Source organism: Manacus candei, unplaced genomic scaffold (genome assembly GCF_025592945.1).
Source record: "Manacus candei isolate 608988 ecotype Guabito, Panama unplaced genomic scaffold, ASM2559294v1 h1tg000002l, whole genome shotgun sequence".
Taxonomy (NCBI): domain Eukaryota; kingdom Metazoa; phylum Chordata; class Aves; order Passeriformes; family Pipridae; genus Manacus; species Manacus candei.
In genome coordinates this window covers 2,229,635-2,255,887 of record NW_026138050.1, presented here as the reverse complement: position 1 = coordinate 2,255,887, position 26,253 = coordinate 2,229,635, and the positions used below count along the sequence as shown (strand labels likewise).

General features: G+C 50.7%; 1 protein-coding gene across 1 annotated transcript in view; it reads right to left on the bottom strand.

The window, feature by feature from the left end:
* Positions 1–26,032, bottom strand: part of LOC127466615 (voltage-dependent T-type calcium channel subunit alpha-1H-like) — a 119,956-nt gene extending 93,924 nt beyond the window's left edge. Inside the window, exons 1-7 of the mRNA XM_051777599.1 lie at positions 25,900–26,032; positions 24,545–24,637; positions 23,075–23,186; positions 21,228–21,361; positions 16,641–16,738; positions 11,523–11,682; positions 4,116–4,431 (exon numbers count right to left, since the gene is read on the bottom strand). Of these exons, the coding sequence (XP_051633559.1) occupies positions 4,116–4,431; positions 11,523–11,682; positions 16,641–16,738; positions 21,228–21,361; positions 23,075–23,186; positions 24,545–24,555 (831 nt within the window). The 5' untranslated portion in view covers positions 24,556–24,637; positions 25,900–26,032. The remainder of the gene's footprint in view (positions 1–4,115; positions 4,432–11,522; positions 11,683–16,640; positions 16,739–21,227; positions 21,362–23,074; positions 23,187–24,544; positions 24,638–25,899) is intronic.
* Between the last annotated feature and the right edge of the window lie 221 nt (positions 26,033–26,253).

The following is a 26,253-nucleotide window of genomic DNA, read 5'->3' as shown; positions in this document are numbered from 1 at the left end:
TCCTTGGGCATTCGCGTCGTGCCGTGCGCCTGCTGGGCTGTCTCCAGCTCTCCTGCACACAACCAGGGTTTGTCTTCTCCCTGACAGCAGGATGGGGGCTGCTCACTGCAGGAGTGTCCTCGGAGAATGCCCTCGCCGGGGCCGGAGCTGTGTTCCTTGGATGACTTGATTAACTCGTTCACTGGGATGTCTTCCTAAGCAAAACCTCGGAGAGGCAACATGTGCTCAGAACAACAGGAGCTTGAATCTGAGAGCTGCTCCCAGGGATTCATTCCAAGAGGGTCCTTTGTTAAGGAAGCCCTTTAGAAAATGCAATTGCTTCCGAAATACACGTGAGGAAGACGCCACAGGAAAGGTCACTCAGCAGCACCAGCCGAGTCCCAGCCCCTCTGAATTGCCAGACTAATCTCTCTTGTGTTGGATGGACATTTCCTGAATCACACAGACATTTCCTGAAACGTCCATGTAATTTTTTCTGACACATTTGCTCTCAAGGCTCAGTCCTACCAACCACATCCAGAGGAACAACGTGTTCCCTTCATCTCCTCTTGGTTCTGCCTTGCTGATGGTTATTGTTCCTCACACTAGTTTTGCCAAAAGCATCGTAAAGTACTCGTACAGGTCCTGCTTTCCTACAAATCATACCCAGAATCATCCAAGCGATGGTTCTGTGGTTTTCAAAGCAGCTGAAATCATCTCCTCTTCCCAAACTCTGTCACCCAAAACCCAGGCCAATATTTCTGCGTTCAGGCCTGGCCACCCCGAGCCTGCTGGTGGAAGGTGGCAGAGCTTTGGTGGCTCCATTGAGAGTGTCAGTAATTCCAATTAAATTGGACTTTGGTTAGGTGGCTAATTCATCATCCAGAGCGTGACAACAGTACCTGTAATTACTGCTCATATTGCTGTGGCTGAAATTCATGTGCAATAAAGGGATCTTAATATCATGCCAAACCTCACAGTTAATTTAGGTTCCATCTCCTTTCATTTATTCTGTAATAAGCTAATTAGTTCACATAATTTGCCATCGAACGTGCCTTCGTAACAAATATATACACGAATTAGCTTATTACACAACAAATGAGGGGAACCAAGACATGAATCATTTGCAGGATTACATAAGGAATTATTGTCCTTCCCACCACCCAGACGTGCAGCCATTGCCTTTATTACTTTTAGATGTTTTGATTTGCACTGGGTTGTTCTCCTGTCTGGTGCCTCTGGCTTACTCTTCCACTTGGAAGGTCAACAGCTCATTTCACTGTTCAGTGTGTCCTGCTGCCACCTGCAAGTTCAGGATCACCTCCACAGAGGGAAATGTCTTTCAGCTTGGCTGCTGGAATCCCAGTCCTGGCAGCTGAGCGAGCCTGCCCCTCCTGCTACCTTGGAGCACCACTTGCAGGATGTTCTGGAGCAGAGATTTTCAGATTTCCCTGGCAAAAACCTGCTTTTGGTTTGGTTTGTTTGTGGTCTGAACAACATCAGCCTGTGCCCTTGGAGACTCCTGGGCATGACCTGCAGCCACTGTGCTTGGAATCTTCCAGCTCTTAAACCACACGAGATCTTAGAATCACAGAATTAAAGCTCATCTTGTTCCACCCCCTGCCATGGGCAGGGACACCTTCCACTAGCCCAGGTTGCTCCAAGCCCTGTCCAACCTGGCCTGGGACACTTCCAGGGATGGGGCAGCCACAGCTTCTCTGGGCAACCTGTGCCAGGGTCTCCCCACCCTCACAGGGGGGAATTCCTTCCCACTATCCCATCTAACCCTGCCCCCTGGCAGTGTGAAGCCATTTCCCCTGTCACTCCAGGCCCTTGGAAATAGTCTCTCTCTCCATCTTTCCTGTGGCTCCTTCAGGCACTTCAAGGCCACAATCAGGTCACCCTGAAGCCACTACTTTTCCAGGCTGAACAAACCAAGCAGATTTCCACCTCATCTGGGACAAATCCCAAGGGATGCTCCATCCAGCTGTGTCCTCAGCTTGCCACAATGCCCACTGGAGGTTTGCCAGACCTTAAGGTTCACACTCCACACTATAACTCCTGCAAAGCACCACGGATTCATTATCCTGCAGAATAATGGATCAGGACAGTTGGGCCTGTCTCATCCAAGTGCTTTCTGCCAGTAATTCCACACCAATTCACAGGGAAGCTCCTGAGCCACTAAACCCATCAGTTGTACTTTCTGCACTACTTATTTTGAGGCCTCATCTAACTGCTGACCTGGTGCTCCCCAGCTTCAACCATTAAATGTAATGAGAGCACAGCTCAATAGCTTTATTTGTTAAATGTTCTCTGCTCACAGCAATTGTTTTGATTTAGCATCTCACCTCCTGCAGTCATGATTTACTCTTTCCACACCCCAGTTAAGCAAGCACCTTGCTCCCAGCAGCTGCCTTTTTACCTGGAGTTATAGCATTTCCAGCTTCTAAAAATGAGCCCTTGGTTCTAAAAGGAATAAAGACATAACAAGAATTTTAGGCTGGAAATCCTCTCCAGCATTTGGATGGCCTAAGCAGCACTAAACCCAATCACAAACCTCTTGGCAGCTGCCAAAATGATCTATGGATACAATATCCAGCCTTGCCAGACACTCTGCTCTGCCCAAAGGAATCAGCTGAAACCTCTCCTGGGACTGGTTTGTTCTTCCCGGAGTTAAAGCTGCACATTTTCCGGCCGAGGAAACAAAATCCCAAGGTGAAATGAAAACCTGCAGCCTGCAAAAAAGGCTCTGGAGGTCAAAAGGAAGCTCCTGGTCATCCTCAGTGCCCTGGCACAATCCATTGTTCTCTGCCCTCTCCCTGCAAGAACATTGGTGCCCGTGGTGGGAGTCAGACAGGACCTCCTGGGCACATCCATCAGCTCTGCCAAAGAACTGGAGGAAAAACAGAATTCCAGAGCAGCCAGAGTCCCATTTACTTTGATTTTCCTCTTTCCTTTATCCAACACTCATCACCAGTCAGCAGCTCCTCTCTTGACACACCAATTCCAGGAAAGAATCAAAGCATTTTCAGAAACAGCCTCGTAGAGATTTGGGATCTGCCTGAGCCCTTCTGGATCTGGTTCTAAAGCCTCTGAACCACCAGCAGTGTGATTCAAGGTGAGCTGCTGTGACAGCAGAGAGCAGACAAGATGCTCAGAGCAAACACTCACTGCTTTGCAACTCCCAGGTGAAAACTGGAAGTTATTAAAGTTCATGGTGTAATATGAAACTGGAAGGAAATTAATAAATTAAATGTAGAGCTCTGAATGAGTAATTATTCATCATTAACAAAACTACAAGGAGAGTTCTTTTCTCCTTCAGGAATAGATGTCACCTGCACTTCAGGAGGGCTAAATAAAATGGGGCATCCAGCCAAGAGCAAAGAAATGTGTTAAAACCAGAAATTGCCAATTAAAAATGGAAAACAATAGATGGATCATTATAAACTGGGCAGCCCTAGGAGACCAGAGGCTCTGCACTGTGTGGATGAGCTCTCCAGAGTTCCAGAGCTACAAATGCTTTGAGAACACTTCAGTTGCTGCAGTGTTTTGCCACCTGTAAAGGCTCCCCCAGTCTGAGCCAGAAGCACTTTGGTCTGCAGTGAAGAGCTGTAAAGGTGTGAATCAAGAGAGGCCCAAATTCTATGTGAGCAGCATCTCCTCACAGGTGTTCTGGCCAGAACAGCTTTTTCCTCCTTCCAGCACACCATGCTCATTAGTATCATCCTGTAATTCTAGAACCAGGCCTAACTCACGTCATCAGGTTCGTGCATTTTAGAAGGAAATTAAATCTTGCTTAAGAACTTCAACAACACTCTCGGTTTCCTGACGCAAGAAAGACCCTACTCCCAAAAATCCCTGGGATTTAGCTGATTTGCAGAGCTACAACTTGCCCTACCTTTCCCTGCCTCAAGAATTATTCTCCTCCTCTTCTAAAATGCACCAAAAAAAAAAAAAAAAAGTTATTCTCTCCAAATTGCACCATTTGTGCAATTTTACCCCACGTGTCTCTATTCACAGTTTCACTCGGGTACAAATCCCTCTCTCCTCAGAGGTGTTTATCAAAACCTCTGCAAGCAAAAAGGTGACAAAACCCAACAGAAACAGAGAAACCAAATGATCTGGGAGAATCCTACCTGAAAAATAGCTATCCAGGCATATCCAATGTTATCAAAATTGATAGCTCCGTTGTGCGGGTTCACGTCCCCCGCCATGCACACGTTGTAATACTGGTTCCAGTTGATGCAGGAATTCCTGCTGCTGGAGTCGGGGTGGTACAAACTGGGGGTGTAGGAGTCCATGCTCAAGGTGCACTCCACCTTGTACTCCTTCCTGTTTGGGATGTTGGAGCACTTCTGCATCCCGTTCTCCCGGTGCGACGAGCAGATGAAGGGGTTCTCCTCCGCCTCGTCCGTGCGGTAGTAGGGGTGCAGGAAGGTCAGGTTGTAGGTCCTGGAGGGGGAAGAAAGGGAAAAATGAGAGGGAATGATTCATCCCTTGTTTCAGCAGCAGCAAAAGGTGCTGTTTTCTGTTCCTGGCTTGGGTGGGTTCTCTCTCCTTTGCCCCTCAGCCCCGCCAGACTGGGGACAGCAAGTCCCAGATGAGATGAAGGCGTGTGAGGACACTGAGGGCACTTGGTGTGTTCAGCTGGAGCAGAGGAGACTGAGGGGAGACCTCACTGCAGTTCCACCTTCCTGGGCAGGGGCAGAAGAGGGGCAGGGACTGAGCTCTGCTCTGAGGGGACCAGGGACAGCACCCAGGGAATGGCTGGAGCTGTGTCAGGGCAGGGTCAGGTTGGATCTCAGGGAAAGGTTCTTCCCCCAGAGGCTGGTTGGGCACTGCCCAGGCTCCCCAGGGCAGTGGGCACAGCCCCAAGGCTGCCAGAGCTCCAGGAGGGTTTGGATGATCCTCTGGGGCACAGGGTGTGACTCTTGGGGATGGTTCTATGCAGGCCTGAGGGTTGGACTGGATGGTCCTTGTGGGTCCCTTCTAACTCAGCACATCCTGTGATTCTGTGAGATACCAGCCCCTAAAATCATCTACAAAGCTTTTTTCATCCTGTAAGGCACCAGTGATTTTCCACTTAAAGATCAGCCTGAGTTTCCCCACCCAAACAGGGCAGTTGAAAGCATGAAATGAGAGGGTTCAGACAGAAAATCCCAGCAGTGCTTCCCAAAAATCTAGAGAAGTTTTTGTTTGTATGCAAGGATTTTAAGGTAACTCTTCTGATGCTCAGAACAGCTGATGGCAAAGCAGCTTTCCAACAAATGTGCCCCTCAGCATGTCTCTGATGAGGGAGCTAAACTTCTACAAGGAGAGACTCAGCTCCAGGCCACCCTGAATTCCTTCTGCACTTCCGTAAGAAAAGGAAGAAACATTTAAAGGGAACCATGTGCCTCCTGCATCTCTGATTTAATTGCCTTGGATAAAGTTTATGGCTCTGTTACAGCCCAGATAAGCAAGTGCTGTCACTGCAGCATGGCAGGGATGTGCCTCTGCCCAAGTGCTGCCCCAGATCAGGGACCAGGCAGAGCCCAGGACTTTTCCTGCTGTTTGCTCAGCATTAGTGAGAGCCAGTAGCACTCCCTGCTGAAGCGCTGCTCAAAATGGGAAGGTGCATTGCCCTAGAGCTGACTTTATCCACTGCTTTATCCACTTTTCCGAGCTGCAGGGATCTCAGATGCCCCATAATCATCGAGAGATAAGGGAAAGGCACCAAACAAATTACCCGAGCAAGCAAGATGTGGGGAGAAGATAAGCAGGTAATTCTTCAAGACAGGACAGCTCTATTTTTATCTGTTTCTGAATGCACCTTTCTATTGAATAAATTCAGCTCTAACTGGTGCCAAACCAGTGTTATTCCATAAAACTGCTTGAAACTGCTCCCCAAAACCCTTGAGTCAAGCAGGAGTCACTCAGTGATAAGCAGAGAACAATTGCTGCAGGGCAGAGCTGAGGGGAAATCAGCCCTGAGCAACTTTCCTGGGGAATTTGGTTCTCTTCCATCAATGAATTACTTGAGATGGGTGTTGAGAGTTAATCCAGCCTCAGGAATAGGCAAGAGGAACAAATTGGGCATTGTTGGCTGGGATTGTATTCGGCAGCTATTCCCCTCCCACTGCACAGCGTTCCCACACCTCCAGACAAAGCTGTAACATCACCCTCCCTGTTTCTACGTCTGAGATTTCAACTTCAAAGATGTTTTTCCTCCAGAACTGCCTGAAAGCCTTCCCTTCCCCTCCCACCAAATGGTCTCACATGAAGACATTTCCACATAAACCGAGACATTTCCATATAAACCGAGCTGCAGATCAGGCCGGGAGCTCCACAGGACAGTGTTTGCTGGAAGATCAGACACTACAAGCACCAGTTTGTCACACACAGGGAGGTAACACAGAGGCTTGTGAAGGATTAAAACACACTGGGATTCAGGGATGTGCCTGGGAGTGCTACAGACTTTGGTAAAGACAGCTGGGAAACCTGGGAGAAGAAACAGAGGGAGGAGAGGAGGAGACACACGAGAAGTGACTTATAATTCCCAAGGGGCAGAACTACAGGATCAACCCCCCTCCCATCCCACTGCAACTGGGATGGCCCTGGATGAGCCACACACACAGAGATTTGGGGCTTTGTGCCTCCCATGAATCACCATTTAGGAGCCCTGGGCTGCCTGAGCCAGTGCCCTGGGCTGGGATCTAATAAGCTGAGCAGAGAAGAGCTGGGCACAAACTGCCTGGAGAACCATAAGAACAACAGCCTTTGGTGTCTGTGGGAGGAAAATGGGACCAGGAAAACAAAGCCCAGCTTGGCTGTGAGGGGTGGGGGAAGCTCCATTTGGTTCTGCTGTTACCTAATTGATTTTATCCTCCCTTTCCTCTGCCTTCCTCTTTTTTGCAACTGCCCCCCAGATAATTTATAAACTAAAACTTTCCCTGTGACAGGCTAAAATCAGTCGTGTGTGGGGCCACGTTCTGCCCAGCCCTTTTCAAGCCCTTCCCTCTTCCCTGAGCACAGACACACCAAGATCCTTCCCCATCTGCCTGGGGAGGATCCACACCCAGGAGATGCTCCACCACCACCAAGTGAAGAGGGGAAGGGACACATCAACTCACAGCAAACATGGCAAACTGAAGACCTTTTCTTAGCTCTGCTGCTTGAAGACCTTTTTGGCAAAACCAAAAAGGGGAAAGGAGGAAGGAGAGCAAGAATGAGAAAGAGGAGTGATGTGGAGTGAGGGAATCCCCAATATCCACAAAATAAATGAGTTCTCTCTGCCAAGACCCTCCACCTCCACGTGCAGGAAGGGTCAGCCTGACCTCCCTGTTACTTGCCAATGGGTAGGGTGCAAATAACTTATTAATGCTAATGAATCCATTAATGACAAGACTCTGGGGAAAAGACAGAAGAAACAAAGCTCCAGAATGGATTTGTTATCACATTAGAGAGGATTAACACCCCTTTCCCAGCCAGCTGCCCTCTGCACATCTTCCTCTGCAGCTTTGCAGTGGATTTCTCTTTCTCTGTTGCTGAGCATATTCATGTGGAGGAAAAACAACAGCGGGGCAGGAAAGTCCATTCTTTCGACACCAAAGGAATTATTCTCTGTTCCATCTGCCCTCAACCACAGTTTTCCCACCCCAACCATCCCATGCAGGACATTACAACCACTGGAGTCTGGTGTGTGTGTGTGTGCTGAGCACAATCCTGTTCCAGCTTTCTGAGGAGCAGAGGGGGAAAGGGAAAAGGTGGAAGAAACTCAGCACCGAGCAGGATTTGTTCCCTGCAGGTAGAAGCTGCTCTCTGAGGAAATCCTGCTGCCAACCAGCACTGCAGCACAGAGCAAAGCCAGGAGGAGCAATTAAGCCCCTTTCAGACAAACTGAGCTGCCTGTGCCTCCTCCCAGCTCTGCACCAGCCCAGGAGCCAAAGGCAGAGCCACACTGAGCAGGCTGGAGTTAACTCAGACTGAGGAGCTCACATCAGAACTGTCCTGAGGCACCAGAGACACACAGAGCACTTCACAGCCCTCTACCCTCTCCTGCTTCCAACCCACTGAGTTCCTTGAAAGGCTCCAGGACTGGAAAACGCTGCTCTGCAGAACAACACAACCCCAGCAGCAACTGCCCAGACGAGCTGGGGGTGACCCAGTTCCTCCCTTTACAGAGCCCAGCTCGGGAGGGCAGGAGGGAGCCAGAGGGGCTGTGTGGGACACACACATCCCAGAGATCTTACACAGAAACTGCTGGCTCTGCTCACCCTTCCCACACAGGCAGAACGAGTTCCTCTTTCACACCAGACCAACCGAAAAGTCCTTGTGGAATTCTCCCTCCAGCTCCCACTGCCCTCATTCACAGACCATCCTGGCAATGCTATTCCAAGCAGTTGTCCCAGGGAGCTCCCCAGGGCTTGAAGAGGTGTTTGAGCCACCAGAGACCTCCAAAACATCCCTCTGATCTCCAGGGCAGGGTGGGGAGTGGCAGATTCTCCCACGTCCCAAACACAAGGGACACAGGTCATTTTTTGCCGCCCCACTACTGCAACAGCCCCAGTGACTGCTTGTAATTCCTTCAGAGTCACTACTGGGAGTCCTTAAACAACCTCCAGGATATTGCAATTCTCCAGGACATTCCAATTCTCCAGGAGAGAAAGGAGATATTTCCAGTGCACCTCAAAGGAGCCCCTAAACTTCTATCAGAATGTGCTGCATTTAAAAATAGTTGCTTTAACTTGAAGCAGCCAACTTTCAAGGGGGATGGAGAAGGTTTCCACAGGAAGAATAATGATGGCAAAAATCAAAGTCATTTCTTCCACCTGGTGCCTCCAGTGAAGCTGAAGGCCCAGGAAGCTGCTGGCAGTGAGGGTGTAGGGCAGTAAGGACCTGTATTTGAAGCACTGAGCTTGTTTAAACTTTGTTTACTCCAGAAAATTTGGGGTTATGGTCCTTCCTTGCCTGGCCCCTGGACTGTGTTCAGGTGTTCACCCTCAGTTCAAAGCAGTTGAGGCTGGAACTGGGTGGTGTTTTAATGTCCCTTCCAACCCCAACCATTCCACGATCCTATGATCTGTGCAACAGCAGGAAGGTGTAACCCTGAAGTGCTTTCCAGGTCACTCCCTGCCTTTTTTCCCTTTACAACTTGCTGTTGGGATGTTCAAGACCAGAGCAGGGGTGAACCATATCCTGATGCCTGGAACTATGGATTCAGAAGAACGAGTCAGAAGTGACAAAAAAGATCAATTCCATTTGCATTCTCCAAAACTTCCACATTGAGCTCCAAAAAACCTGGGACAGCTTCTAGCAGGAAATGGATTATTGCAGGTCTAAAGTTAAGGCAGGAAACAGCCCAAAACAGCAGCACCAGTCTGGATGATGGCACCAGAGCACCCCACACGTGTCCCACTGATCCTGGCACCAGCAGGGCTGGAGGAGCCCTTCCTGCAAAACTGCTCAGCCTCCTTTGTCCAAAAGTCTCTGGGATGCTGGAACTTTAATCACAACATCCCTGAGCATGTGGCATGAAGCAACAGGACCTGTGCAGAGCCACCCAAATCCCCCACTGCCTGCTGCTGGAGGGACCCAGGGAGCAGCTCAGAGCTGTGGGGAAGGAGAGGAGGAGAAGATTCCTCACAAACCTCCTCGGGAACAGCTCCCGAGGCTCAGCCCAGAGCCCGACTCTGCCTTCCCTTGACTGGGAGCAAGACCCTGATAAGAAAATCCTGGGCTGCCTTTGATGCTGTTAATGGCCATTACATAACTGCCTGCTTAATATCTGTACTTAGCAAACGTTTTCCCCCGTGGTTCATTTTTAAAAGCTCCACTTTGCAGAAAATCACACAGCGTTTAAAAACCCGGGCGAGGAGACGAGAGGGACTCGCCGGGGCTAATTACAGCTCACACCAGCCCACCCAAGCAGAGCTCTGACACCACAATTTGGGCTTTTAAGTGACGGCTCAGGGGGTTCCTCTGAGCCTGGAGGGTCTTGGTGACCAGCAAATACCAGCTGGGGGTGCAGGAGAGAGTTTGGAGCATCAAGGTGTTGGAGTGGGAACACACACTCATGGCTGGCTTGTTGATTTTCTGCCTTTCAGCATCTCTGGTGGGAGGAACAAGGGCCACCAGAGCTGGTCTGCAGGACAGGGAAAGGCCTGGAAAGCTGAGGACCACGGGACTGAGCAGTGAGAGGCAGGAGCAGGACCTGGGGTAGAGCTCAGGGACAATCTCTGCTTGTCTTCCAGACAATACGAGTTGTAGACAGCAGATGATTACACACAGATGTAATTACAGGCTCCATCTCCTCTTACAGAGTTAGAGCTGCCCTAAATAGCTGGTCTCAGGCATTTCCTCACCTCTGAGCCACTGACATCCTCAGCAGTCTCCGACAGGTTTTCCCAGGCAGAGCTCCCTGTCCTGTGGGAGCTGGAAGGCTGCACTTTGCTTTCCTCTGTTCGTTGTGCTGGTGGGTTTGAAGGTGCCCTGACACCCCTGAGGGGGCAGGGGCAGAACAGCCCAGGCTCAGTGTCCTGCTGAGGGAGCAGCAAGAGCCAGGGTGTCCCATGGCACGGGATGAGCCAGAAGCCATCCTGGTGCCAGCAGCACCTCCCTGGACAGGCTCTGAACACAGCAGGGCTGGCACCAGGGAAAGCCCCAGACATGACAAATGATGAACCAGACCCAGGACTCTTCCAGGGAGCTCAGGCAGGAGCCAAAGGCATCAAGAACAAAAAGCTGGAGAGAAGCACAGCACCAGCACAGCCCAAACCAGGACTAAGAGCCAAGGGCTGGGCTTAAATAGAGCTGCTGGGCTTAAATAGAGCTGCTGGGCTTAAATAGAGCTGCTGGGCTTAAATAGAGCTGCTGGGCCAGGGGCAGGGCGTGGGTGGGGGGCCCAGGTGAGGCTCCCCAGGGCAGTGAAGGCTTAGGAGCACCCTCACACCTGGCAGGGATGTTGGCCCACACAACTGCCAAGCCTGGAAGAACCAGAACTAAAGTTTGCTTCGTTAAGGTTGGACTTGATGATCTTGGAGGCCTTTTCCAACCTTAATGATTCCATAATTCTATCAAAAACAGCAGGTGCTGCCCGTCCCTGATGCCTGTCCCACACTGAGAGCCCTGTACAAATGCTTTTAATGCCTTTCACATCAAGCTTCTTATCTTAATATACCTACAGAGACTTTTCTGTGTGTTCCAGCAGCATCTCCCACCTCCCAACCCCCTGCCAGGGGCTGGGCTGTGCTCAGTGACCCCCAGACCTGAACCACTCGGAGAAGCGGCAATTCCAGGAGAGCTGTAATCCTTCTGCTTGATCTAAATCCTTCAAATTCCCAGAGTCAGGGCTCTCAGCTTCCTCAGGCAGAGATAATCCAAACCACCACCACCACCACTGTCCTTCAGGTGCAACTCCAACCCCTCAGGAACTTGCTGACAAGTGGATTTTTTTTGTCGGACAAAAAGTTCCCGCCTGGAGCTGCCGAGCGCTGGGATTTCTCCAGCAGGAGAGAGGAAGGAAGAGAAAAAGGGGAGAGTTTTGTTTCTTTTGCTGTACTTACATTGCAAAATTCCTGTCTAGGAAACACCTGTTCCTCAGCAGCCCTGCCCAGAGCTGGACACCCACAATCCCAAAGATGAAGAAGACAAAGAAGCACAAGAGGAGGACGTTGCCTAACATAGGCAGAGTATCCAACAGCAGGGTGACCAGGATTCTCATACCTGTGGGCGGAAGGAAAAAAAAAATGGATTAGAAGAGCCCTTGATGGGAAAAAACCACCATTCCCAGCTTGGTTGTGCAGCCAGTGCATCCTGGGGAGAAAAACTGGGATGTTGATATTTTCCCCTAAACCTTTAAGGCTGAAAAGGAAGGTAAAGAGAGCAAAAGGCCCAGCAGGAAATGGGAACAAACAGCACATCTCCAAAGGGTGGGATTTTCAGATGTTTCAGCAGCACTCAACGACACACAAACATGGGCAGAGCTGCCAGACAGCTTTTCCGGGGGAAACACCCCCAGGAACCATCAGCCTCTGGAGAAACTGTCAAAATATGTATTTATAAACATATCAAACATCTCTCGTGAGTCACACAAGTTGTTCCCTAAGCAACACAGAGCCTGGTGTGGGAGGATCACAGGGTGGGCAAGTCCTCTCCCATGGAGTTCCTCCTCTTCCTCCTCTCCTTGCTGGCCACAGGACTGGAAAACAGGGAAAATTTTGACTTTTTTGAGGGTGCAAAGCAGGATATAAATGTTTCTTCCTCCAAGGAAAGCTCTGCTTCCTTTCCCTCCTCCTGTGCAGGCTGTAGGGGAATCTTTCCAGCAGTCCCACACCTCTCCATGAACCTTTGGTCTCCCCCAGCACCCCTGCTGCCAGGGAAATGCTGATTTCCAGGCAAGATACTCCACCTTGAATATTCCAACTCGAGGAATGAGTGAACCTTGCAGAGCCTCAGCAAACCCTGGCATCTTCCAGCATTGACTGGGCAAGGAGGCAGGGATGGGGGTGGCACCTGGGGGCTGCCCTACCTCACACCTTAGGGCACCTTCCAACCCAAGGATAAAGCAGGAATAAAAAGGGAATAACGACTCTCAGCTCAGCAGTTCCACAGAGGTCAAAGGAACCTCTGAGACAGCGACCAGCCATCAATAAAAAGAGCAGGAGACAAAGGCAAATGCTACCCTGTGGAAAAGAAAAAAGCAGGAAGCTGAGCTGAGCCTCGGGATCCTGACGCTCCACAGGGAGCAGGGCTCAAGTTCACGGCACTGGGAATCAACGTGGCTGCTGGTGGGAGATTTTATCCCACTAAAATTCTCCTCTGCAAACACCTTTGCCTGCCTGCCTTCGTGGAGCCTTTTCTCCCTCCCTATTCCCTGGCAGGATGCTGCTCTCCATCGGTCATCCCGTGGGAATGGAGAGTGGCACTGACACGGAGTCTTCCTTTCCCCATCAGATTCCACCTTGGCCTCTCCCAAGCCACGCCAGACACCTCTCCTGCTGATTCCACGATGCTGGGCTGCAGCCCTGCAGACCTCAGGGATGAGGAGGGTCTCCAGGAGAGATGAACCCCTCCATCCCAGCCCTTCCCAGGCAGTGCTGGCAGGAGCTGGAATCCCGTCCTGCCGCTTCATCCCGCGCGAGCCAGCGGAAATCCAAGGCAGCCAAGCGGGGCCGGAGCTGCCACCACCCTGTCAGCACAGCACGAGGGGATGGACCAGCCCGGCCAAGAAATCTGTGCTGATAAATAATTAGGTGTGAGGAACGACCTCTGCCCCCAGGGCAGGAGCCTCCCAAAGTCTCCGTGCCCAGCTGTGCCTTGGCTCTGGCACAGCTTCCCGTGGCTGGCGCCGGCAGCGGATGCCTCTTCAGAGGAGCCACGGTCCTGGCACCCATCCCTGTGCCAGCCACCCTCCAAACCCCGTCCCTGTGCTGCCCTGGTGTCAGTGCCACCCTGCAGGGAAGGGACATGGCAAATTCCACCCCTTGGAAACACAGGGAACAGCACCGAGTACAGGGAAAGCCAGAGCTGGAGGCAAAGGGGGGTGATTTCCTAATGTCTGATTCCCAACTTCTCCTGTGATCATAAGCCCAGCCCTGGGCTAGCCACCCTCCAAACTCCATCTCTGTGCTGCCCCGGTGCCAGTGCCACCCTGCAGGGAAGGGACATGGCAAATTCCATGCCCTGGAAGCACAGGGAACAGCACCAGCCTCGGCTCCAGCTCCGAGCACAGGGAAAGCCAGAGCTGGAGGCAAAGGGGGGGAGTTGATTCCTACTGTTTATTCCCAACTTTTGTTGTCATCGAAGCCCCCTGGGAGCACATCCCACGGCACAGCCCTGCAGGCTTTCCTTGCAAATCTATCTTTGGAAAAGCAGAAAAGACTCACTTAATTCCCACTGGAAAGACAATGCTGGGCTTTTCTTCCCCCCCACCCCTCACTAATATCCTTGCTCTTTTTTTATCCAAAAATGGTTAAAATTTATCTCCCCGTGCCAGACAACTTCTTTCTGCTCAGCTACTTTTGGTATTTTGGGTTGTTCCGTGGCACCATTCTCGGGATTGAATCCATCTGTTCCTCATCTGCTCCGGGTGCTCCGGCCTCTCAGGGAATGTCAAGTGTGCCATGGGAAAAGAGCACAAGCATCACTTAGGCTGAAACAAGGCTCAGGATTCCTTTTCATTCCCATTCCATGTGATGCCTGGTTGAAACTACACGGTAGAAAAATAAAAATAAAGCACTGAAGTGGGTTTGAAAAAAACCTCAGTGACCACTGCTAAAAAAAAATCCCGACCTACAGCCCCTGCCAAAGATATAAATTGCAGGAATTCTATTTTTCCAGTCATTTTCAAGGAATAATTTCTAATAGAGACGATGTTTTTATTGGCTGGGGTTCTTCTTTCTTTTCTTACCAAACAGAATCGAAATGAAATAATCTTGTGGGTGACTTCATTGTGCCTGGAAGCAAATAGCTAATAGTGCCGGCTGCATCCCGGGAAAGCACCCAGGAATGGCAGGGATAAATCTCCAGGGGAGTCCTCCAGGGTCCCTGCTTCCCTGGGTGGTGACTGACCACCAGACTCGTCTCTCCTGACCCAGCTGGAATTTGTTGTGCTCCATGTCCTTGGGTGTCTGTCCCTGAGGCCAAAATCCTGTCCCCGGTGCTGGGAATGGCATGGGTGGTGCTGACCAGGAGCTGCTGCCACACCACTGGCTGGGATGTGCTGGATATCCAAGGTAATCCCTTGACTAAACTGTAGATCCTCATGGATGAAAGACTGAAAGTGTAACTCTTTCATTACCAGAAACATCAAAAATGCAATAAAATAGAGGGATGTCACTGCCCATTCCATGCAGACTTGGGATTGTATCAGTCTGAAACAGTAAAATTCCCAGTGTTCAGAGGGGATGGAGTTGGTGGCTCTTAAACAAGTGAAGGCTGTGATGATCCTCCCTCCAGGAACAGAGATATCTCCAAGAACACTAATCCTGCCCTGGCACTGGTTCAGGACACCAGTGGTGGTGTGAGCCCAGCCCAGCTGCTCATCAAACCAGGCAACTCCTCCCCAAACCTGGGCTGAGCTCACTGCATTGAATCTCAGGGAATAATAATAAAATAATGGAATATTTTCTATCACCTGTCTTTTGAAAAAAAAAACACCAAAAAACCAAAAATCCCGTGGGAAGTGCAGCAGAAAGAGCCTGAAAGGCTCAGTTCAAAGCTTCACAATCAGGGTCCTAAGGAAGAAAAACCACAAGCTGGCCACAGATCCAAATTTCACCTGAACGTGGAGGCGTTTGGATTAACAGGCGTGTAAACCCTCCAATTCCCTTCTTGAGACTCCCACTGTTCCATGGGAGAGCTCTGAAGGGTTTCATGGATTTAGAGAACTTCCAGAGGGAGCCTGATCCTCACCTCAGCCTGGAGCCTCCGAGCCGAGCACGTGCCACGTCCCTCTGCTCCAGCCACGGAGCCATCGGGCTCCAAATCCCAGAGGGAAACTTTGTGTTGTGCTTTGGGGCAGCTCTGAAACCCTGGTGACAAAACCTCCCTAGGAAAACAAAAGCTCCAGAGGGGGTTTCATGCTCCCTTTCAGCCTCTTTTTGTCTTGTTTTGAACTGACGATGTCACGGCCGAAGTCACGGATTTGAGTTGTTTTTCCTTTTTTTTTCCCCCCTCAAGAAAAATCCTGTAGAATTGGGAGTTCAGAGAGAAACTTCAAAGACTCCTGTGAGTAAACATCCATCTGTTCCCTCACATGTTCCTCTGGAACCAAAACCCTTCTGGGGGAGGTTGTTTTGCTGTCCCTGGAAGTGCCGACAAGACGGGCAATTAATCCAGGCAGGATGTGGGGCTGTGCCATTCAGAAGCGCTTTCAAGAAGAACAGGAAATGCAGGAAATGTCCTTTCTTTTTTTTTTTTTTTTTTGCAAGGGACCTCTATGATTTCCATACAATCCTGCTGCATTTTGATTGGAGTGGAATTTGGCTGCAAGCTGATGGGAGCTCCACGAAACCAGCACCTTGCAAAGGGTTGCTCAGCGGTGGCCGATTCCGGCAGGAAATTATTTCAACTTGTTGGGTCGTCTTTCAAATTGGATTTAGAAGACAAGCAGCTGAAGCCACTTGAAAATGGATTTAGGGGCCACTTGAACTTCCTATCGTGCATGAACCCAATTTTGTTCTACATGACAGCAAATTTTAGCAGCACATGGAGGCTCCTGCTCTGCTAATCCTGAACATGGAGCCACGGAAAGACCTCAAACTGCTGAGGAGGGAAAATGAACCCACCAGGGCAAGAAGATCCTTCTCAGGACTGACCTCTCCCCTTCCTTTATAGGAACTTTATTTAGTTTACACAAGGAGCAGGGGGTTATTTGCCTCAGAGAAGTCATGAAAACGCTGGAAAGCAGCCACAAAAATTTGGGCCCCGGGTATAAAATCTATTCCCCTGCCCTTTGCTAACACAAATAATGGCAATAAATGATCTCTAAAAATTAAAATCAATCAATTTGGTCTCAGCAGCAGGAGAGCGACTACTAAATGCAAGGCTTAGCCCCCACAGAGCCAGCTGGGACGGCTTTAGCCCCCCTGGTTTTCCAGTTTTCCCAGTGGGACGAGCCTGGCAGAGCCCAGGCTGTGCCTGCCCAGCCTGGCAGTGGTGCCAAGGGAGGGGTCACTTACTTGGGACCCTGTTGATGGCTCGCAGCGGCCGCAGGACCCGGACGGTGCGGATGGCAGACAGGCTGACGTTGTGTCCATCCAGGGAATACTCCATCATGCTGTGGGGAGAGAGGAGAGGATCAGTCAGGATCAGGGCACTCCGGGGCCCTGGAAATGGGGCTGCCTGGAATTCTTGCTGCCTGCAAGCCCAGCATTGCAAATCCCCCCACTCCGTGTTCGCGGCTCTTCCTGGGCATCGGAGGGTGCAATTCCTGCACCGTGTGCCTGGAAGTGTTCCAGGCCAGCTGGATGGGGCTTGGAGCAACCTGGGCTAGTGGAAGATGTCCCTGCCCATGGCAGGGGGTTGGAATGAGATCATCTTTAAGGTCCCTTCCCACCCAAACCATTCCGTGATTCCGTGACTTGGCATGACAAGGAGCTGCAAAGTCAGGGCCACAGAACTCAGGGTAGAGGGGGAGCCCCCAGATATCTGCTCCCTGATTCTCTCCTCTTCCATCAGCTTATTTTACTCCAGTGGCACATCCACAGCCTTCCTGGGGAGGTGACTGCAGCTCCAAGCAGCTCCAAGGCAGTAACATGTTCCTGATGCATCCCCCCCACCAGCACCCCAGAGTTTTTACACACCAGCTCATCTCCCCCACCACGACAAAAACTGAACATCCAAGCTCACAAACAACGTTGGAGCAGTTTGATTTCCATTTGATTATTAAAGGACCATTTTCTTTTTCATGCTTCATCTCCATTTGCCATAAACATTTCTCTTCCAGGCTGGGAAGGACGTTAAGTGAAGTCAGTTTTCTTGCTCTTTTATAGCAATGAGTGGCAAATGTGTGCAGTGTTGTTTTTTTAATGGGGTTATGGTTAGTTAGCATGGCTGTAATTACAATTTATGAGTCTGACTACAGGGAAACACTTGTAAATATGTCACAAATCTCTCACCACGCCTGTTCAAATAACAGAACAGCATCAAAAGCAACCCTGTGAGTGAGCTGTTGGATCCCGTGGAGAATGAGCTTTTGTTTTGGTTTCTTTTAAACAAACAAACAGATATGGAAGGACAGAGGCAAATGGGAGCTGAACTGCTGCAGCCAGGCCCTGCAGAAGCTTCAGATTTTCCACAGAAGCCAGGATGGACCAAAATCCTTATGTGCCATCAGGAAGCAACAGCTGAGTGGATTTTGGGCACAGGCAGAGGAGGTTTGGTTTTGGGCCAGCTCATCACTGCCCATGTGCCCATGCTCTGCACTGCTGGAGCTTTGCACTTTGTACTTGAAGCCTTGCCCTGCTCCACACCGTTTAATTAGGAGTATCTGGATGTTCTGATGTTTGCTTCTCTTCTGGCTTTGTCCTGGAGCTCTTCGGTGTCACACTGAGGTGACTTTGCTCCATTCCCCCCACCTTGCTCTGCAGAGATTCTGGTGATTTTGAGCTGTTTTCAGTGATAACCTTCCAGAGATATTTTTTTCCTGGATTAGTTAGTGAGTCTTCATAAATCCAACCCACCTTCCAGCCTGTATGCAGGAGCTGAGCCAAATCTGATGAACAGGACCCGCTGAGGACACGGGCTGACGGCTGCACTCGCTGATCTTAGAGGGCCTTTCCAACCTTAATCATTCCATTATTCTAAAAGCTTCAAAACTCAGCACGGCACAAAACCAGGCTTTAAATCTCCTGTGTGTTTGTGAAGCTGGAGCAGAGCACTGGGAACCAGCCCAGTGCCTCATGAAGGACCACACAGCGGGAAAACCATGGGAATGCCCGTCCACACCCGCACGGAGGGGTCTGGAGCCAGCACCAGGTGTTTGCTCACAACAGACCTTGCAGGAATAGGCAAAGTGCTCTTTAAAGTCCCCAAAATGAGCAGTGCCAGGGCCTGGATGTGTTCGCTGCCCTGGTCCCAGGGCAGCACGTTCCCAATCTATCAGGTGGCTGAGTAAGTGGGTTTGAGTGCAACTGATACAGCTTGTGAGCTCCTATAGCATGGAAAAGGAGCAGGAAATGCTCCAGTGGGAGCTGGGTTTGTACCACCACATCCAAAATTAGCATGTTGAAGGGCCAGCTCCTGGAGCCTCACTTTAACTTGGCCCTTAGAGCTTCAGGGGAGCTGATAAAAGATGAATAATCCAGGATTTGCCCTAGGAAATGGACTTTCTGACCCTGAATCTTTGGATTTCCATGATATTCCATTTAGGATCTGAAAGTAAGACTCAGGGGGATACATATTTACCCACTGAAGCCAGCCTGAAACACTTGATGGATTCCACACTGGACTTTCTACAAGCAGAGAAACGGTCAAAGGTTTCCTTGTCAAGGCCAATCTTGGGGTCCTGTTCTCAGATCACACCTGTAAACCAAGAATACCTTGGAAAAGTCCAACAGAAACCTGCTGGAGATGGAAAATTCCGACAGGCTGGCACTTGGTAGGTGATTCCCTACAGCCTCTGGGCACTGAAAAACAGGAGGCACGAGGTGTCTTCTGCCACCAGCAGCTCCCAACCCTTCAGCTGTCAAGTTAAAAGATGTCCAAAGCACGTCATGGGAGCCTGCAACGTCTCCAGGGAGTGGATGCACGAGAAAACCTCTCTGGTTTCAGCTCTTGTGAACAACATTCCTGATGCTGAGGAAATGCTTTCAACTTGGCTGCTGGACAGACGGAGCCGCTCCGAGCTCCCCTCGGCTTGAAATTTTCCAGGGCACATTTCTCAGGCGAGGAAAACATGAAAGGGCTTTCAGAGCTGGAACAAACTTCAGACACAATCTGTTGCTAGAGGCAGGAGATATGTTTATTTTGTAGTTTCCCTGCTCACCCTCCGCTCTCTTTGGTGTGTGGCTGGTGAGGCAAATCAGCTCCTTTGAGGAGACAGAACGGGACAAACAAAGCAGGCAGCTCTGCCTCTCACTTGTTTCCCTTCTTATCAGAAAAAGCCTCATAATAACTCCATCACATCCATCTGCTTGCTGGAAAAAGCAGCTCTTGTTATTCCAGTAGCGTGTTCCCTGCTAAAACCACCTCCAGTTTTAGGAGCAGACACTGGATCCAAGGGTGTTGGTGGGAGAGGTGAAGCCCAGACATTGCACAGCTCCTCCTTGTCCTCCACCAGTGTTACCAGCCAGCCCAGCTCCCAGTCCAGCCTCTCCTCTGAGAGATGGGAAGTACTATCCCAGGTATGGCTTGAATACACTGAAATCATCTGGATATTGCCCAGGATCAGCCACAGAAGTGGTTATTCCTCTCCTCATCTCCAACCTGAGTAATGCCAGACCAGCAGCAGGGCTTCCCTGTGGGGTCTCCTGGTGCTTCTGATGCTTTCATCCTTCTGAAACATATTCCAGCCATGGAGGGCGGGGAAAAGCCCAGGAAAACCACCCAACTGCTTCACTTTCCCCCTCATCCCGGGTGCTACGAGAGCAAAGCTCCTGGTGCCAACCCTGCCCCTGAGGGCTCAGCCCTTCTGCCTCCCTGTGCTGTGTCATCCTCCTGCTTTTGGGATGACCTGTGTGATGACGTGGATGACCCTCTGCTCACCCCTCAGGAGAGCCCACCCTGCACATCCAGTGTGGGGACGCCGGAATTCTGATCCCGAGTTCTCCCGTCCACCACAGCCTCGCTCTTCCCTCCCCACTTAAACAGCAGCTTAAACACAGCAGCAGCTTTGGCAGGAAAAAAATCATTAACTGGTTCTTTTGCTGTCCCTGATGTTCCTTCCTGGGCTGGAACCACACAGGTTCAAAGGAAGCTCTGCTCAGGAGAGCTCATGTTTTATTCAAACCGCTCAGGCCATTCCTAATTGTATTCCAGACAAATAACACAGAGCAAAACAAAACTCCATTAGTGCAGTGGGGATGGTACATCACTAATGGAAGGGGAAAAATGCCCCAACATATTACAAGGATGTTCTAATTAACCCCAGGCTGGTCATTATAAACCCAGGAATTCAGAGCTAAGGCAGTAATTAAAGCATTATATCCCTTCCCAGGGGCTGCTAAGCAGGTAAGAGAGCCCAAGGTTTCTAAACCCATTTATTTATTGGAAAAAAAGTTTTAGACTTGCCAAGCTTTTAGTCCACTCGGTTATTCCCTGTGGGTGTGAGGGAACTGGTGTCAAAAGCAACAGGATCCTCCTTGTACCTGTTTGTTAACACATCCTGCACAAACCAGCAGCTGTGGGAGATGGTTTTCAACTGTAAATCAAGAGGAGTTTACAGGAGGCATTTGCATGCACTTGTAATTTGGGTGAAATTCTGGCCAGCTCCTTCCACTGGGATTTCAACTTTCTGAACCAGAATTTTGGGTTCAGTTCTCCTCGTTTGGCCAATTCCTGCCTCCCTCTGATGGTGTCCCAGCACGAGGAGGGCGGAGCTGCTCTGGGCTTTTTTGGGTTTTTTTGCCTGATATCCATAACCCACCCCAAAAACGGGCGTGGGTACAAGGTGGGGTACGAAAAACAAGAATTATGAGACTTTGCCTTGGCTTGAACCTTCACAAGACATGATGAAAACCAGCCAGGCCAACCTACAGGTTTGGCTTTTGGGGGTTTTCCTGCTTTTCCCCCCATGAAGAGCAAACCTTGCTGAGGTTTTTACTGACCCTGCCATCACGATGAAGAAGTCCAGGCGATTCCACGTGTCCCCCAGGTAACACTTCTGCCCAAAGATCCCCAGGGCCACCATCTTGATGACCATCTCCACCGCAAAGAAAGCGAAAATGAAGTCGTCGAAAGCCTGGAGAGCGGGACAAGATGGTCACAGTCAGTTCTGCTGCAATCTGGACTCAGGCAGAGCAGAGACCCCAGTGCTCCCACCACGTGGCCACTCCACGGACAGGCTGCCACCAAAGTGCCACCTCCCAACTCCAAAATAAAAGCTGCTGCACCTCGTGGGTGGTGGCAACCCCTGAGTGTAGCTCCTGGGTCAGTCCAATGCCTGGGAAGTGTCAGCAGCTCTTATTCATCTAGTGATAAATCTATATGGACATCACAGCCCCTCTGCTCTGGAGCCAGGCTGGGAGAGCTGGGGGGGTTCAACTGGAGAAGGCTCCAGGGAGACCTGAGAGCCCCTTCCAGGGCCTAAAGGGGCTCCAAGAGAGCTGGAGAGGGACTGTCAGCTTTACCAACCAACCTTTCCCTTAATAAACTCCACAGAAGTTTTGCTCCATTATTTCAGTTCATTTAATAACTGGCATCCAAAAGCCTCCATGAAGAAGTTCAGGCTTTTCCACCTTGTGTTGTGGCTTCCACTCCCTCCTGCAAGCTGGGACAGGGGGAGGGATAATGGTGGTTTTACTCACAGCCCTTTTCTTCCTGAAAACCTGCTAGGAAGTCCCCATGGCCAGGTTGGACTGGGCTTGGAGCAACCTGGGATGGTGGAATGGGTCCCTGCCCATGGCAGGGGGTGGCAAGTGGATCTTTAAGGTCCCTTCCCACCCAAACCATTCTGGGATTCCATGAAGGATCTCGCTGGCTGGGACACTCGAAGGGAGGTAAAGCAGCAGATCCGTGTGGGATCCAAAGGAGCTGAGCACATGGTAATCCCTGCCTGGGCTGGTGTCATGCGTTGGGAACACGGCAGGTTGGTTCCCAGCCTGAGGAATGAGTTGCTGCAGGAAGCCCAGTGCCAAGGTGCAGCCCACACACCAGATGCTGCCGGGATGTGCTTCCAAACCCAATCCTGCGGGCAGATGGCAGCGAGGGCACTGCCAGGAGAGGGAGGAGAGACCAGCGGGATGCCGGGCATGGCCAACCAGGGGCTGGGATGCACCTCCCAAAGGTCACTTATCCCAGGACCTGGCAGTGCTGTGCTCCAGCTGGGGGGCTCTGCTGTGCAGGAGAGCAGGCACGGGCTCATCCCGGGCTCTGTTGTTCCAGAAGGAGGGAATGGAGTGGCAAAGTCCCCGGTGCCACATGGCACAGACCAGACTGCACAAATCCAAGGGGTGGAACTGATGGACTGCAAGGGGGAGACTCCCCATGGAACTGGCCATAGAATCCCAGAATGGTTTAGGTTTGAAGGGACTTCAAAGGTCACCTTGCTCCACCCCCTGCCATGGGCAGGGACACCTTCCACTAGCCCAGGCTGCTCCAAGCCCCATCCAGCCTGGCCTTGGACACTTCCAGGGATGGGGCAGCCATGACTATTGTAATTAAATAGTTTAACGACTCCAGTGGGAGCTGGCTGCCCACTTTTGAGCCCCCCTTCCCTTATTAAGTGTGCAGTGAAAGGATCTTGCTGGATCAAGTCCCAGTCAGCCTTTGGGTCTCCCCCAAGGCCATGGCAACAGGTTTCCCTGGAAGTTTTGCCTGAGGAAGTGTGGCTTCTTGGGAAAACCATCTTGGGAAATGCTTTCATGGCTGGATCTTGGGGAAAAGGGACAGGACAGGGGTCCACCCTGCTCCACTCCACCCATCCCAGGCACACAGGGCAGGGTGGGAGCCTCACCTCCAGGATGGTGCAGCGCTCCGACTGGCACTCCACGTCCTCACAGGGCTGGAACATGCCCAGGGTGACGCAGTTCAGCAGGATCACCAGCATGCTGACGTGCTCAAACCACCTGGGAGCAGGGTTAAGGACAGCACAGGCTTTGGGAGGGGGGAGCCTGAGGCAAAGAACACACCAAAAACCCTTCTCCCATCAAAAATCCTTCTCCCGTGACAACTTCCACCTCCAGATCCCCCAGTGTGAGCAGTGGATCACCCCAAATCTTTCCCTGTTAAGGTAAAGAGAGCAAACAAAGGCACCACAACCACCAAGACCCAGCCTGTACCCAATCCCTTGCTCCATCCAGTGAGGCCACTCTCCTTGCTTCCCTCTGGAGTCATGGGAATAGGGGCTCAGTGCAGGTTATCTCCTTCCAACCTGGGTTGGACATCTCAAGGAGTTACAGATTCCCCTTTTGGGATCTGCACCACGCCCAAGGATGAAGGTAAAACAGAGCCAAGCTGGTGGCACAAGTTGGTAGGGCCGAGGATGGCAACATTTTGGGATACAGGATGCAAACCAGGACCCACCAGTCCTCACCTAACAGTAACAGTATCCAAGTAGTAAGTGGTGATTTGCAGGAGTGCAAAATAGCCCCAGAGCTGCTGGTTCCTGCTGCTGGGAGGACTAATAAAAATAATTAAAAAAAAAAAAAAGATTTGGGGGAACTGAACAGGAGTTTCACAAATTGAGCATGAATGAGGGAACTGTTTTAGGAAAATAATTGGAAACATCTGGGTATGAATACACCTTTTTGCTTCCAAACACACACACATATGTGTGAGAGAAGCACATAGACATTGTCTTATTCCTGATAACAGCAATTCTGCTCTGGGAACCTGAACAAAAACCCCACCATGTTTATCCCTGCTGCTTTTAGAAGTATTTTATCAGTTCAGCACAAGATTTATTGCAGAGTAAAATTAAGTAAAGGGCTGCAGATCAAACTACTTTTGCACCCACCATCATTTATCCAGATAAGAGGGCAAAAGAGAAACCAGCAGGGTCAGGTCTCAGAGCTTCCCTAAAACCTGATCCCAACCCACTTCTTGTTTCAGAGAGGGCTTCAATTCGAAAAGCCAGAGCTGGGAACACCTTGCTGGGAACCAAACATGTCAGGCTTGGAAACCCACTTGTCTGAAATGGAAATGCATGAAATAGGATAAAGAAATGGAATAAAACCCTGGGTGAGTGGAGCAGGAGGAGCTGGAGCAGGAGGAGCTCCAGGCCACAGCCCCGAGGACTTGTGCCCCACTGAAATACTGATGTTGGTTTAATTTCTCCCTCCCTTAAGTGACTTTTTCCTCCTCTTTAGGGGCTGTTTGAATCCCCTTCCCTCTTGCCTAACTAGAAGCAGAGTGACAATCCTGTCCTACAGACGAAACAGCCCCAATGAGACCCAAAGCCCAACCACAGCCATATCCTACTCACAGTATTTGCATTGTCTGATGGCATCCATGTGAAACTCCCTATAAACAGGGCTCCTGTGCTATTCCCAGGGCTCCAGTATCATTCCCAGAGAACCTGCAGTTGCATTCATTTCACTTATTATACCTGTAGATATGTTTTTTTTTCCTTTAAAGTACAAAAAAAGTAAGAGCATGTGAATTTTGAACTGCTAAAAGGCTCTGAGCTGCCCCAGACCTTTCTTCAGGTGCTCTGCTCATCAGATCTCAAAAAAACTTTATTCTTTTAGCCTTCTAAACGATCTAATTGTGGCTTTTTATGGTTAAACAATCACCTGCATGAGGAGAATTGTCACTGGAGTTGAAATCAGAGCCCTGATTCCTTAGAGACAGGCAGAGCCACTCCTGTCCCCCCGTCCATTTAACACCAAAGTTTGGTGTCTTTTAGGGTGGCAGAAGAGTTTGATTTTCCAAGAGAAAAGGAAAGGCTGTGCCATTGTGGTCACAGATGTTTAGAGGTTGCCAGTGTTGTCAGCAGGGTCAGGCACAGCCACGGGTGGGAAAAGAGACAAAAGCAAATTTGGGATGGAATAGAGACAAAAGCAAACTTGTGCTGCCTTTGAAGGAAAGGCTGAAAAAGTGGAAGAAAACCCACTGCAGGGAACAGTTTTGCTTTGGCTGGAGAACAGACTGGAGAAGGAAGCCCCTGCTCAGGGATTCAGCGTTTCTGGGGATGCTCCTGTCCTGTCATTCCCAATCCCTCCCCGAGGGGATGTGCTGGAGGGGTCTGAGCTGAGATGTCCCGTCCTGCTCAGCCCCTCCAGCCCACCTTCTCCTCTTGCACCTCTGGCTCCCTCAAAGGCTTTAAGCTCCTGCCCTATTTATTTTCCCATCAGATTAATGACAGTGAAATCCCTAATTGGAAAGCAGGATTACCCCGAGGGCTCTGCCCTGACGGGACTAATCCTCCCTCCCGCCGGCGCTCAGACATCCAAGGGGATTTCAGTTCGCTGCCCCTTCCTCACCCCAAAAGCTGGGACTGCACCCCTGAGTGGCTGCTCTTCCAGAGCCCCTCCAAAGCCACCCAGCCCCAAAGCAAACCCCTGGGCAGCAGGAGGTGATGCTTTTGGCAGGGTGGGATTATAGTTCCCAGCATCCTTCCCACAGAGCCTTGGCCAGTTTGGAATGTCCCTTGAGGAAGAAAAGTCCCATTCTGGTTTAATGGGAAAACACTCAAGAGGGGAAAACAGTCAAGAGGAGAAAACAGAAGAAAAGGTGACAAAAGTCCTCCAAGAGCAGCTCAACACCAGCCCAAACAGAAGGATGTGGCTGGAGACAGAAGCCCCCTGGCACAGAAGCCTTGTGGATGTTCCCACACACCTCGTCCAGCTGTTTTACAACCAGGAGGTCACGGAAGGTGAGGGATGGTCCCACCAAACTCAGCCCCACGGGCTCTGCTCACAGCCCCAGTGGCCCTGACCCGTGTGCTGCTGGCACTGAGATCCTCCCGGGATCCTCCTGGGATCCTCCCGGGATCCTCCCGCTCCTCCCTCCCCGGCAGATCCGCTAAAACCGTGACTCTGCAAAACTGGGAACTTCGGAGGAGTTACCATGGCAACCGCTGCTCTGGAGGCCACGGAAGCACCACCCAGTTCACCAGCAGCAACTTCCCAACCCGCTTGGAAAGGGAGGAGATGCGACGGGGAGATCCAGGGGAAGGGCTGGAGGCAGAGG